General features: G+C 35.5%; 1 protein-coding gene across 1 annotated transcript; it reads right to left on the reverse strand.

Annotated features, from left to right (window-relative positions):
• Positions 1-2,783: 2,783 nt before the first annotated feature.
• Positions 2,784-8,704, reverse strand: LOC103447064 (DNA topoisomerase 6 subunit B). The gene is made up of 21 exons (XM_008386236.4): positions 8,513-8,704; positions 8,291-8,421; positions 8,108-8,160; positions 7,589-7,686; positions 7,325-7,430; positions 6,761-6,898; positions 6,589-6,640; positions 6,394-6,458; positions 6,184-6,290; positions 5,843-5,945; positions 5,590-5,675; positions 5,265-5,461; positions 4,966-5,081; positions 4,771-4,856; positions 4,540-4,612; positions 4,248-4,339; positions 3,981-4,119; positions 3,808-3,902; positions 3,644-3,707; positions 3,397-3,507; positions 2,784-3,068 (listed from the first exon to the last, which is right to left on the reverse strand). The coding sequence occupies exons 2-21, from the start codon at positions 8,382-8,384 to the stop codon at positions 2,919-2,921; spliced, it is 2,025 nt and encodes a 674-aa protein (XP_008384458.3). The 5' UTR covers positions 8,385-8,421; positions 8,513-8,704; the 3' UTR covers positions 2,784-2,918.
• Between the last annotated feature and the right edge of the window lie 6,769 nt (positions 8,705-15,473).

A 15,473-nucleotide genomic window follows, 5' to 3' on the forward strand; every position in this document is an offset into this window, starting at 1 on the left:
TACATATCCTCAAAAAGGTTAAAGTCACGTCATTAAATTCATGACCCACAGTTATTGTGTTCATAGCAGTAACATTTTATTATATAAAGGACTACATTAGGGTGAGGTTGTTGCAAAATCATTGCATTCAGCTCATGTCATCAAGAGAGTTTTCAGTGTGTTAACAATATAGGCACGTACGCTAATACATTGTATAAGTAAATGAACACTAAAAAAAACTATTATCTATTTATATATGACATATTGTTCCGTATTCTAAACACATTGAAAACTCTCTATGTGGCCACCATCTATGTTTGATAAGTGTAAATAATATATATTAATTTCCTTAATGTAAGGAGAGAGAAGGTGACGTGAACTAAAAGGTATATAGTAATATAACATTTAGTTTGACAAAACTTTTGTGTTTGTTTTGCGATTAAAATAAGGGAACTTTAACGAAAAGTTTTTGATACTGTTCATTTTAATAAAAAATTATATTTTTACACTAAAAAGTCAATCATGGTACTATTCATTTGACCCTTTATTTTGTTCTTATCGTTAAAACTCAAAGTTTTCAAGTTCATTAGTTTTCCTTTAAAATAAAGAGAAGAATAATTTACGCACACGTCATATTTTTTCATGCACACTATTATTTAACTATAATTTTTTTATTTCAAATTTATCAACTTTTTATTTTTATTTTACCTATAAAAATTCACTCAAATCTAAAACTATATAACCGTTGACTCAAGAGTTTAAGGTTTTTTTGTAGAACTGTATTCCACTATTTTCTTTATTACAAATGAATGTCTTAATGATTTTGGATTTGTATATTTTTTTTGCAAAAATGATCTATGAATAATGTTATAAAAGATAGACGGTTAAGATCGGTAAAATACATTAGGGAGTGGGTTCTATAAAAACGTATGTAAAAAATTGTGTAAAACAAGTGGTGTCACGAGATCCGCTCTCTTATATAAATGATTTAAAACTTTGTATAAAGTATTTGATTAAATGATTATTGGTCACCATGGATACAACTTCAACTCTGAAAGTGATATATGCATCAAATTATATGTCACAAACTAATTTATTTCGCCATACCGATGGCCAAGAATTCGATTTCTTGTGATATGGATGTTTCATGGGGCCAATATTGAAAGCAAAAGATAACCATCCACATTCATATACACGAATTAAATTTGCAAAACTTATGCCCACAATGCTGGCAGTTGAAAAATAATGAGAAAGAAATTGTTGTTAGGTATCATAGGATCATGAATTAAATTTTTTTTTTTTTAGATATTAAAAAAATAAAACCTTTCTCTCTTTTGATATTTAATTTATTACTTAGCAAGTATTGCTAAAATTTTGAACGCTTGAAAGAGGGAGGTATTCATAGGTGCGGACAATCAGACCATGTCATCCTCCACTCACATACATGAGAAACGTCTCACTTCTCTTGAGTTTTAATCTCATATATCTTATGTTTGATGTACGTAAACGCTAAAGAGGAGTAAAACGTATGAACATGGAGAATATGAGCAACTATTAAGTAAATTAAAAATAAAGAAACTAAACAAAAAGAAGAAAATGAATTTTTTGTTTTGTTTTGAAGTTGGAGTCGTATCTTGTAGGTGTGTTAGGTGGAACCATCAAATTCACCAAAATGGCGAGAGGACAAGAAAATAAACCCTATTTCGGTGTATGGTTCTTGACCTTTTCCTGATGTGACACACATAGTTGTCATGATTCATGACCATGCACAAGCACATGCACAAGAACCTGCCCTTTAGGTTATGCAAAGCCAAAAAAGAAAAGGAGAGTTGATTTTCGCACGCTGTTTTTAGTTTTTACACATGTTTTTTTTATTTTAAGCTATTGGATTGAATAAATAAAATAAAATATGTATATTAACGTGGACGATTGAATCTCTATCCTCATAGGTATGTATGTACACTACTTTTTACTTTCTACACATCCTCTCTTTTTTTATTTTTTATTTTTTTTTTCTAACTATAGGATTGAACAAAATAACGAAAATTAAAAAGGATAAGTGGATGAGCAGAAAGTAAAATAGGGTGTGCATAGTTTACTCTTAAAACTCAGTTCCTCTACAAGTGGAGGGAATAAGCTCGGCTTGAAATGATCAATTGGGCTTGTTGGTAGAAGGACATTTGTCCACACAAGTCTCGTACATGAGTTTACTGCTCATTTGGATCCTCTTCGGACTTTAGTGTCTGGAGTCTAAAGATTAGGAATCTCGACCCTTGATTTGTGTGAAAGAGAGATCGGAACTATTGTTTTGCATGAGGTGGAGCAACAGATTTAGTTAATGAAGATCATCAGATTCAACTTAAGTGGTCTGAATTGCAAAATCCTTAAACTCTGAAGAATGAGATATGGAGATAATATCTGTCCACACTTTCATTGCATCTCAAAGAAAAAGCAACTTTTTTGATAGTAGAAAACCTTCATTTGGTACATTTTGGTTTAAGAGGCTTTTAGGGGTTCCATTTTTGGGATAACTAAAAATTGCTCTCTAAAATATTCGCTTTGTATCAGTTTGGCTCCTAGATTCTTTTTCATCCCAAATTGGCCTGTAACCTTTTTGCTTTCACCGGCTTGTAGATCTTCCCAGCTTAGGAGGTGTCATGGTGACAAGAGAAACTTACTCGTAACCCGCTGTACTTCTTTCCTCTGACATGATTAGTCACGTGAGAAGAGAGATAAGAAGAATGGGTACAAGTTCTCCCCAAGCTAGGAATATCAAACGAACTGAATCAATCATAAATTCATAATTCAGCTTCAAGGATGCCTTTTCAATCATTAGCTTTGAATAACATACAAACTGAAACAATCAGTAACAGCATGATTCTTAGACATAGTTTGCAGTTAGAAATGAACTATAAGATGTTGAAATATCAAACCAATTCCTAGCGGAACAGCCGAAAGACAAATGTGGGACTATGCAAATCAATAAAGCTATCTTCAGCAGCTTCAAGTGACTGCAGAAATATCGCTTCTCTGGGTTCCTCACTCACTCCGCTTTGCGTAGCGTACTCCAATGCCATCTCATAGTCCACCTGAAAAATTTGAGCACGAGATTAGCGTATGTGTTAACATCAGCATATCTACTTGACTACATAAATGTCTACATCCACCTTCGTCCCACTTTCTAACTAGATGTTCTCACAATCACATTGGTTTCAAGATACAAATACCGTTAGCTCATCACTACAAGCAATGCATAAGTAATAATATGCAAAGTATAGTTGAGTACCAATTTCTCTACAGCTACTGATGATATGCATACTGACCCCCGACAGCAAAGGAAATAAATAAAAAGTGCGGAAAAAAGGAAAGACAAGCCACACGAAAATTGTTATATGAGCAGTTAAGGCATCATCCCACCTGTTCAACATGTTGTAAAAGCTTTTCCTTGAGTATTGCTTTTGTAACTGTTTGATTTGATATTTCCTTGTACATTTCATCGCGTTGCTTCTTTGCTGCATGTGATTGTTCCTGTTGGCATGTACAACTTTCATTAGGTTGTAATCACTTTTCCTTTTATTGTTTCCTAGCCTTATTTAGAAGGACCTCTTGTAATCAGTTTATATACGTCTATGAGAGATGAAAAATAAAATCATTCTATTCTCACCGAATTCTGCGCTTTGATCTCCTTCCACACATCATAAAAAACAGTACAAGCATTATCAAGATACCTGCAAATTCACAGTTAGATTGCTTCAAATCGTACAGGGAGTGGAAAATGATAATTCAGATCAAATTAAGAATAAAGGCCAAAGGAATAATTAGTTTTACTTGCTCAAACTTCGCTTTCTCTCCTGCTGTTCACGAGCTTGCATTTTCTTCACTATCTTGGTTTTTAGCTGGATGCAACACTGTTGAAGGGCAGACTGTCGAGGTATCGTTGTTACATAATTTGATTATATATTATACATTGAATGAAGAAAAATTATAATATAGCCACTGACCTTGACAGCTGAAGCTATTTCAGTTATATCATCTCCAATATACTCCTTCCCCGTTCCTTTAAAGGGTATTTTTGTGCTTACAATGCTCACAAAGACACCAATCTTATCCTGAGTTTGGTTGATCTTGTAACTACTCCAACTAAAAGAATATTTTGCACATTGTGTTATATATAAAAACTAGACTGCTATCTCCCTTCTTTTTCTACACAATTCTCAACCTAAAAAAGAATAGAATTGCAAACAATGAGAAAGTTTCCTATGACTTACTTGATTCTCTTAAGAGCGGTCCTGGTGACAACATCAGCCCCTTGTTCGAAAAGAAGTGGAATTCGGTTTGCAAATCGGAAAATATTCAAACCCTAAAATGGAAACCCAAAAACTTCATAAATGTTCATTGGATAAACAAATCAAATTCTAACATACATTTTGTAATACTCAAGTAATAATCAGGTAAAATGGCATCTAAAGAAAATATGAGCGAGAAGAACAAAATTCCAGTTTACGATTTGTTAATTCCTATGTCTATATTAACCATCATTATTAATAAAGAATCACCTACTTGCTTGACATCTTTTCCACCCACACTGACACCAGCTTCCACAATGAATGGGTGGCCTTCAAAAACTCGGGCACTGTATGGAATATGAAGTAACGAAACAGCGTTTCGGTACAAAGTCAATCAATCAGCAGAAAACACAAATACGTGCACAAAGAAAAGTAGCAGTCAGCTGTTTACAGGAATTCTTAGAAAATAAATCACATGAATTAGCAAAGTTAGAATTCAAATAACCTTCCAGAATAAGTTGCAACCATGTCTGGATGCAGCTCCTTTATAATTCCTAGACGAAGATTGTATTCCCCTGCAGGACTCAGACACTGAAAACAGCGAGTAAATAATAGCCCAAAGTTCCAAACCACATAGCCAAGACAATATATTCTATGCTAACTGATGTAAAGCGAACAGAGACCAAAAAGAAATGCTTACATCACCACTAGGATCATCAAACTTAGCTTGACGAAATAACTGATGGATGCGAACAATTTGTTGAGAAGTTAGAGACTTAATAGGCATTTTTGGACTGAACTCAGGACCCAATTCCCCTGAAAAAAGGAAGAAATATCAGCTTAAGCATCTAAAGCAATAGCACCACAATCATGACAAAAATCCAACCTTTAATAGTGTACAAAGGATGTGCACAGAAACTCTGCAAGAATGTAATAGTACAACTACCTCAAATTCTGTTTACACTAAATATTATTCAGATCACAGTGAAAAAGACTTACCAATTAGTCGTTCAGCATATGCTTTTCGTATATTAACAAATTCATGCTGAAGAAACTGTAAAAGGTTTTGCTTTGGATTTTCTTCAATGAGGCGCTTTATTAGCAATAAGTCAACGGACGATGGATGGTGCTTTGTCTCAAGAGGAACTGGAGGCATCACATCTGTTCTCCGAGCAAACCTTATGGTAATGCTTTTACTGCATGAAAAGTAAAATGTTAGTATGAACTTGTTCAGGACATAAATCCTAAAACTGCGCCTTTGTGTGTGTGTGTGTGAGAGAGAGAGAGAGAGAGAGAGAGAGAGAGAGAGAGAGAGAGAGCTTACTCTGCTGCACCTGATACAAATTTAAAAAGAAACTCGGCATAAGGAGTTATAACAGCCATTTGTCGCATGTAATGCAATATCTTGGACTGCACATGCCAACATTTTCATTAGCTTAAAATGAAACGAGCTCAGTGAACTACACTGAACAATATTTTTCAAAGCTAACCACAACACATCAGATTGACATATATGGTTAAGCATGTATGTATCTGTAATGAATTAATATGTCATTAGTCAGTGACTTAGCACATACACGGTAACTTGTCCAATTTCCTTCAATAACAACTTGGATCTCAGCTCCATGCCACCGAACCTTGTTATCCCGTTTTTCATGTAAATGGACATGAGGAATATTCCTGAAAGCATAAACAAGCATCATTGTGATGCGTAACAAGCGCCTAAACCTTAAAAATAAAGTATATTCTTTACCATTGGAACTTCCATTTTATGATATGAACAAAATAGACACATTAACTTTTTATAGAAATGATATAAACACTAATACAAGCATATACGGATATATATGATAAAAATAAGATTCAGGTAGCAACCACTAATCCAGAAATTATATCTTATACTATGCCCAAGTCATACCGATGAATATCTATATCCAGCCTGCAAAATGAAATATAATTTTGGCCCTTCAAAGATGACGAGATCTCTATAGGAAGCCCTGTACTCATCTTTGACCAAATTAATGCCTGCATAAGAAAACATAGGTCATAACTGGGGTTATACATATGCATGCAATAATTATATAACAGAAGAATGTCATGAACATATACATGATATGCCAATAAATACCATCTTTGCACCTAGACCGAACTTCCCACGCGTCTGCTTCAAGCCATATTTTGTTCCAGATAACACTGGACGAGTTCATAAATTCACAGAAAGATAAAGATGTGATAAAAATGACATGCTATTGAGAGTCATGTAAAAAATGGTTTACTAGTTAAAGGGCAAAACCAAACGAAAAGTTTTGCAAAGTTACTTTACCTCGTCCAAACATATTTGGAATGTCATCATTTGGCATCCCCTTTCCATTATCCTGTATTTAAATCATAAAACCAATCATGTGAATTACAGTTATAGTGAATACAAAACAACATAAACGCCAATAAGAAACCTTTGTATGATTGGAGACTTGTTGCTGGGGAGTACATCATACCTTGCATGTAACCCTGTAAAATGAAGCCTCACCTCGACCCTTTATGGTCTTTGCAGCTGGAGGTTCTTTGACCATCTTTCCAGAGGAAGCATTTTTTGCCTGTAATTCTTGAGCACGAGCTTCCTTTGCTAATCGTTTCTGGATAGAACAAACAAATAACAAGATGAATATATGAGAGGCTAGTTATCTACAAAATAATGATAATAATAAGAAACGATGAGCTTAAAATAATATTTGCAGAATCTGATACTTCCTATATAGCGTTTTCCAAATTCATGAAGTTCTTTTACTGGTAAAGTAATTGGAAGACGTAAGTTATGATCCATTAAGAATGAACTCCCAAATCAAGAAAATAATGTTGATGAAAAATAAAGCACCCCAAGTCAATACATGACTACATGTATAATACAAGATAATCAAGGAACTTTCCCTCTTTTTTTTAGGTGCAGTAGATATATCGTGGCTTTTAATTTCCTTTTCCTTACCACAAAGTTAAATGTACCTCTATATTTTACTGCTATTGGAAATAACATAGCAACAAAGTCACATCATAAGTATGCACACCTCACGAGCTTTAGCTGTTTCATAATCATCGTATAATGCCTCATCAACACGATCTCGATCAATAAGACCAATCATAGAATTGAACTTGCTTTTCTCAATATCTTCACTGCAATAGCCAGATTCAGTATATAAAGAAATATGTCAATATCACAAAGGTGACAACTATACCAATCAGAAGACAAACTTTACCCACTATATTCACCCCTACTTGTATGAACCAACATGCCCGACAATTTTCATAAACATATAATAACTAGCACTTACATCGTTATTTCTATCACAGGAAGCTCCGATATGGACTCCGTGGAATCAAGTGAGTTCTCAACAAGTTCCCTCACAGTAGTGTAAAGACATTTCCCTGGCTGAAAATTCCCAAAGAAAAAAGGGGAGAAAGATAAACATACAATGAGACAGTTAAGGTTCCAAGCTCTTTGCTTTCTTGAATCAATCAATTATTTTTCAAAACAATCTAAGGTCCACATAAACTTCCACGCTTCTATATTTTAGAGCTAACTTCGAATTACGAAAATCTAATTTCTTTTTTCAGTTTCCATGTGTGTGTGAAAATCCAAATTCCAACTCATACGATCATAACTGCATAAGAGATAACAAAATTGATTTCCCGAATTCATCAAACATTGAGAATTCATAACAAAATTGTGGGAAACAACTTCAACCTCCACAACACCTTTCAAATTCCTAGTCCTTAAATTAGAAACCATAAGATTCCAACTTTCGTCCAAAAAAGAAAGGTAAAACAATAATGTAAAAGAAAAAGCATACATTATCGAACCCAGCAATGTTCTTGTTCTCCGCAAAGAACTCCGCCGGCGATTCTGCAGAAAAATTGAAAGCATGGCTAATGAATATTCAAACTAAAACATGCGTACAGAAAACGAAGGCAGAGAGAGAGAGAGAGAGAGAGAGAGAGAGAGAGAGAGAGAGAGAGAGAGGAGAGAGAGAAACTCTGTTCGAGAACGCTATCTTTGGGCTTTCTGGGCGTCTTCGATTGGCGTTTCTTAGGCTCCGTCTGGTTCTTGCTGCTCCCTCCAGCTTCCATTTCAAATTCCCAATCAAATCTTCGCCCCCAAAAAACCCTAAATTTGAAAAAGGAAAAAGCCCCAAATTTGGATGATAGGAGGAAGAAGAAGAAGAAGAAGGAGAGAAAGCTAGGGTTTTGTTAGGTACAGTGTGTGAGCTATGGCGCGACCAGCTGCATAGCCGTTTGACGGCGGACTGTGCTTTTTTTTCTCTGGAGATGTGATGGGAATGGACGGTGCAGATTGGGCGTTGGATTAGACATTTGCTGGACTTGTGTGCGTACACGATCAGCATTTCATAGACCGTTTTTTCTTTCCCGCTAAATGTTGTACATGTGTGACAAAAATTATGTCTTGCAAGCTTGGAAGTGCTTTTGGAGATTCCCTTCTTCTAAAAGCACTTGCAATTATTTTACAATAATTAGTGTTTTTTAGAGTTTCAAATGATCTTCACAAAATGTTAGAACATTTCAGTTTCTTGATTTAGCGTGACAAACAATCAAAATGTCTTAGAATATCACGTTGATATAATCTATGAGTTACTGAAATCTCGCATCGCCTTATTTTGTCTTAAAAGAAATTTTCACACATGTCATCTACGTCGTAATTATTTGTTAAGAAATGTTAAAAAAAGAGAGAGAAAATAAGGGAGTGTGGAAAGTTATGACATCAAGTCAATTTATTCATTTTGTTGATAAAATAGATTCTCTTAAGGGAGCTGTTATTAACATCTCAAACATGTCATTTGTGAATAAAAACATGAAGAAAATAATAATATTTTTGAAATGTCGATAACATCATTTCTTTTGATAATATGAATAGATAAACATATAGAATTAGGTTTAGTATCGTAGACTCAATGGCACCACTCTGACAATTTCAACTTTCATAGCAATTATCGATAGCATATAATAACAAACATTTTCAAAATGTTGGGCCATAAAGATATCGATTGTCATACCCTCAAGTAGGAGAGATTTTTCAGCATTCTCAAAATACTGAGGAGAACACATGTTATTATATACCTGGTTGAAAGTTTTTATTTTCAAGTATCTTTTTAATTATATAATGACATGTAGTGTTTTACCTAATATTCCGAATACACTGAAAAATTTCTCTGCAAGTAGTAGACTGGACGAGAATATCAATATCAATATATCTTCTTCTTACGTTTAACAGTACTCATTCGATGCATGCTTCGTATATATGTGTAACAGTCTAAGGAATCTCTCCCTCCCCCTCTGGCTCTATAGTCTCCACCACACTCCTCACGTCTCCTCCTCCTCCAATCTTCACGTGCAATGGCTTTGGTACCGACTTTGTTTTTCTGACTTGGTATTGAAGCGACTCATATCACTTTGCTTAAAACGTATTACCAAAAACCAGATAAAACAAGGAAGATAAGGACCAAGAAAAGCGAAGAAGCTAGAACAAGGACCACCTGTGCCATTTTGCACTCATCGAAAGAAGATTCTTTCACATCATTTTTTTTTATGCTCTTTCACACATCACAGGTCTGTTATTTTCAAAATCAAATGCTGCACGTTATGATTTGAAAGAGACGAGCTTATAGCAGTGCATCTATGCCCCTTTTTCACTACAAATTTACAATAAAATGCGATGAATTCATGATTGAGTGCTGCTACTAACCAAAGTTCACAATATATTACCCATCAAATGATGATTGTGGTAACCAATCGGGCTTCCCGTAACTTGTATATTATCGATGCAACTTACCTTGATCGAGAGCCTCGCACGTTTCTTCAACAATAGCTGCCGACTACAACGTCAAGGTAGAAGTTATGCCATGTAGAGGAGATGGAAAGCAGGAATCAAGTTTTATATGTTAGAGGTAGTACTCAAGTAAAATGGGGTGAGGGCGTGTAGCCCTTTTGTATTTATTTTCGCTTCTAGTGAATTGTTTTTTGAATGGCAAAAGTGTTCGATAAAATTCTACAATTGCTGGGGTCGGGAAAATGAGGGACCTTACATATGCTTATAAATAATTGAACTGTTTTCTATATTGCTAATTAATTTTATGGTTCATTTACGTCATAAAATCATTGTACACTATGAGTTAATTATTGTTCATGTGTAGTGTGTAATATTGATATCCATTTGCAGTTATATGCGGATTTAACGAATTACTGCCATTTGCATTCGTGAATACAATTTATATGGAAGCATTACATCTTCACGTATTGCTATCATGGGTAAATGAATATCAGTCGAGTTTATTTGACTATTCTTTGCATTTTTTTCTTAACAAAACTATTCTTTGCTTAAGTACAAAAGAAGAGCAGAACCATTTCTTTTGACAAAAAAAGTATATATGGACCACACTTCAATTTACTAATTAATGTGATGTTTACTGAAACTTATACGGTAAAACTTCGATAATATAACATTCGATAAATTAATAACTTTGATGATTTAGTAGAAATTCGATAATATAATATTCAACAAATTCATAACTTCTTAAATAACATTTTTGGCAGGTTGTGAATAGAAATAACATACTTAATAAGTAATTCGCTAAATCTAAAAGATCATTAATACATTATAAAAAATTATACAGGTCATGTATATAAATCAACAACTCTCTCTTAATCTTAACTTATTTAAATAAAGTTTGTACTTGGTTAAATGTTCATAAGAATTCCCTCTAAAACTAAGTGTGAGGTTTAGAGGGTATAGGAGCTGAACTTGCAGTTTTCCATGCCTGCCTTCTTGATAAACTCCTTTGCATATTTTGACTGATGTATAAAAATAGCACCATCAGCTTTATATTCAATTTGGAGACCTAAAAATTAAGTAAGTCAACATGCCTATATCTTTTAAATCAAACATCTCTCCCAGGTCTGAAACCATGCACTGATTGAGTTTTGGAAGAAGTAGACCCTGTCAATATGATATCATCCATATGTGACTGACCATTTGGAGAAACTGAATTGTCAGAAACTTGTATCAGACAGCTGAGAAGCAACAAAGGAGCATGATTGTGGGAAGGAGTAATAGTTGAATATCAGAGTACGCAACGAACAAACGAACAAATTGAATATAAAATTTTATTAAACGGAATTGCCAAGAAGGCTACATGAACCGAAGATGCTACATCTTGACTGACTTATTTCTCAAACTAAATTATAAGCAATATTTATAGAGAACTAAACCTAAGAAATCATAGCTAACTCGAGTGGGCTAGACCCAAATCCTAAACTAACAAGCAAAACTCAAATACTAAAATAAACCTAAATACTAATATTTTCCAACACCCCCCTCAAACTTATGGCGATAAACGACATGAGTTTGCCAACAAGCAGATGCGGATGCAAGCTCCATCATGCTAATTTCCGATGCCAAATCCAATATGAAATTCTATCAGTGCAAGTGCAAGTTTCCAATGCCAATGCCAATGCAAGATTCCATGTCAGTGCCAGTGTAAGATTCCAATGCCAATACCAGTGCAAGATTCCAACTTCAAAACAAAAAACAAAAAACAAAAAACAAAAAAAATTCAATTTACTTTGTCCACAATGTCATTCGAGTAGTTATCCATCTAAGCATTCGAGCGATCATTGTAGAAGTCAATAACAAACCAGAGACACAATCCCAATAACAACAATACATGGGCCATAAAACCTCAAAACAACCATATTTTTTTCCTTCCTTTTTTTTCTGTTTTTTTTTTCCTTCTATGCGAACAAACAGCATATCCTTTCTATTTTCCTATTTTTTTCTTTCTTCTTCACTCTAACTTCTCACCGTCAACTTCTTTTCTTTCTTCCAGTGACCTTTCTTCAATTCGTGCAAAACCAATTGCAGCAAACAAACTGGAGAAGGGAACTGCCTACAGGTTTTGACACATAGGAGTTGGTGCGGGTACGGTACGAGTGAAGGTGTAGGTCAAGAGCGGGTGTAGATGAAGGTGGGAGCGCCGCTGGTGGGCAGGCGAAGCAGATGGTGCGGTACGTGTAGTGTGAGCGGGTCGATGCGATCTCGATTCACGATTTCAATCTTCAGACTACGACGCGGCTGGCCGCCGTTTCAGTTCTTGATATATTTTTTTTTCAAACTATCATCTGACAACTAAAGTAAAGGAATAACGAAGACAATGAAGACAAACAAATAGATCCCAAACGGAGACAAAAAACCAAACATGGATTCACCAGATCGAACATAAGTGGAAGCCTAATCAAGATCCGAAACGAAACCAAATTTCACAAACCTAAACTAGATCAACCAACAAATTGATACCAAACCAAAGCAGATTGATCCCAAATGATCAAATCTGCTTTGATACCAAGTAGAATATCAGAGTACGCAACGAACAAACGAACAAACTAAATTACAAGCAATATTTATAGAGAATTAAACCTAAGAAACCTTAACTTGGATAGGCTAGGCCCAAATCCTAAACTAACAAGCAAAACCCAAATACTAAAATAAACCTAAATACTAATATTTTCCAACAGTAATTTCAGATTCCTGTGATGAGTGTAAATGCGTTTCAGATTCCTGGGATGATAATACTTGTTGATTATCCTCTAAATGTAAACTCAACTGTGACTGATCATTTGGAGAAACTGAATTGTCAGAAAAAAAAGTAGAGCCCAGACTTGGTGAATGTAACTGAAAAGAATGTTTCTGTATGACGAAGATGTTGCATGCTGTAAATCCTTATCAATACCAACAGAAACATTCTTAAAAGGAAACACAGATTCATCATGTATGATATGCCTAGAAAGTATCTTTTTGGAACTGAGATTGTAGCAAATGACTCCTTTGTATCCTATGGAATATCCCAAAAAAAACACACAATGATGACCTGGGTTACAAGTTATGATCATTATAAAGTCTTAAGTAAGGGTAAACTGCAGTCCCAAATATCTTCAAAGTATGTATGGATTGAGGTTTCTTAAATAGCATTGAATAAGGTGACTCCATGGATAAAGTAAGTGACTCCATGGATAAAGTAAGGTGACTCCATGGATAAAGTCTTACATGGCGTCCAATTGATGAGAAACACAGCACGAGCACAAGCAAAATACCAAAATTCCTGTGGTAGAGATGAATCAGTCAATAAGGTAATAGCAGTTTTCCGCTACATGTCTATGCTTTCTCTCAACAATCATTGTAGTAGAACAAATGTGCTTGATGGATAAACCTGCAACATTGTCAATAGTGATTTTCTGGTCACCTTCAAAAGGTGTAACTTGTTACATAGAGGAAATGTCTGATATGATGTGATGCACCAGAATTCACAGCCCAAGCATCATTTGGAGTGAGCAGCCATGGCATAAAGATTTGGTGGTGGAGCTTGACCTTGAAAAGCAAAATTGGCCCTGCTAGCAATTTAAGGCAGTGTATCCCATTTTTCCACAAATCTGACATTCCACCATGTAACCACTAGATGGAGAATTAGTATTCCTCTGATAACCGTTGGCTGTAGTATGTCCTCTTTTGGAGCATATTTGACACTCAGGTGAGGAGTAGCTCATGACTCAGTATTGCCTGACCAAGTTTGCCAGTTGCAGCCTGATTTAAATTCCCCAGAATTAGTGCCTTTACCGCCCTTAAATGAAGGCCTAAACCCACCATTATTTCTTTGCTGCCCACCATTGTAAGGTCTAGGTCCATTGAAGGATTGTGATCTTGGTCCATTATTAGAAGAAGGGAGTGCATTGCCCACATATCCATAACCAAATGGCCCCTGAGTTGGAAATGGAGGATAATATGATGGTAAAACTGGCTGAGAAGGAGAAGGATAAAATGCTTGCTGCGAGTGAGATGGAGGCTAGGGGTGGGTTCAAAAAACCGAAAACCGAAAAAAATCGAAAACCGCACCAAACCGAAGAAAAAAAAAACCGAACCGAAACTGCCAAAACCGAACCGAACCGAATATGGCCAGTTCGGTTTCGGTTTTTGAGGTCCGGAAACCGAACCGGACCGAACCGAACCGAAAAAAAATCATATATAAATAATAAAAAAATATGTTGGCATCAGGGTTTAAACCCCTGACCTCAGGTTGGGTAGTCGTTTCAAGCCAACTTGACTGTCAGCTTTGTTTTGTTATAATTGTACCAGTAATTGATTTATAGGTTTCTAATAGTTAACGTTTTATAAAATTTCTTAACTTACAAACCCTAGTCGTCATTCACATTCCCATTTCAGTTTTTCACGTTTTCTCAAACTCTCTCTCTCCCTCCGCTGCTTCCTCCCTGAGTCTCTGCCTTTGCTTCCTCAATGTCTCTCTCTCTCTCCCCTTCATCTCTTCCTCCAAATCACTCTCTCCAATATTCTCCTGTCCTCCTCGCGGAATCCTTCTTCCAAACCATGATTGTTGTTGCAGATTTCCTTTTATTTATTTTGTTGTTGTTTCTGCGTGTTTTTGGGGGTTTTTTCTTTTAATTATTTTGTTGGGGTTTTGCATGTTGGCAGCAGATGCATAAGTTTTTCTTTTAATCTTCCAATTTGGCAGCAGATGCATAAGTGTTCCATGGCTGGCGAGAGCTTTGGGACTAAAAATAAACCCCCAAGGTAAAAAACTCTCATGGTTGCTATTTAGTTCTATTGGGTTTATTTTCATGGAAAAATCAAAAGATTTAACACATGCATGCATTTTCTTTGCGAGAGCTCTCAGATCCACAACAAGAAATACGCACCGACACCCAATAATGTCAGATCCATGGCCGATCGTCCCAGTTCGTATTCATTTGATGCAGAAGTTTCTGCATCTCCATTGCTCAATCGTTGCAGATTTCTTCCAGATTAAAAAAAAATTCATGGAAAAAAACCGAAACCGAGCCGAAAAAAATCAAAACCGAAAAAAACCGGAACTTTTTTGAACCGAAAATTCGGTTCAGTTTCGATTTTGGCAACAAACTGAACCCAGCCCTAATGGAGGCACATAAAGACCATTGAGAGTACCAACAGTAGCAGAGGACAAATGATCAAATTCCTGTGTATTGGAAGAAGATGAACCACTAGAACCATTCACCTTGAGAGCAGACATTTGATGAGGCAGAGAATTTTGAATCAACAGCACTCTATCTTGGTATTAGCAACATTGCTCTTCCGGCGGAAGATAGGTTTGTCAATGTCAGTGG

The sequence above is a fragment of the Malus domestica genome, chromosome 03 (assembly GCF_042453785.1).
Source record: "Malus domestica chromosome 03, GDT2T_hap1".
Taxonomy (NCBI): domain Eukaryota; kingdom Viridiplantae; phylum Streptophyta; class Magnoliopsida; order Rosales; family Rosaceae; genus Malus; species Malus domestica.

What these genes read in the sequence shown, in the direction of transcription:
- LOC103447064 (XM_008386236.4), bottom strand. Translation starts at nt 8,384, where the DNA reads ATGGAAGCTGGAGGGAGCAGCAAGAACCAGACGGAGCCTAAGAAACGC. An exon ending in ATATGCTGAACGACTAATTG is followed by an intron (nt 5,082 to 5,264) that starts GTAAGTCTTTTT and finishes TCCTTTTTTCAG; the next exon opens with GGGAATTGGGTCCTGAGTTC. An exon ending in GTTGCAACTTATTCTGGAAG is followed by an intron (nt 4,613 to 4,770) that starts GTTATTTGAATT and finishes TATTCCATACAG; the next exon opens with TGCCCGAGTTTTTGAAGGCC.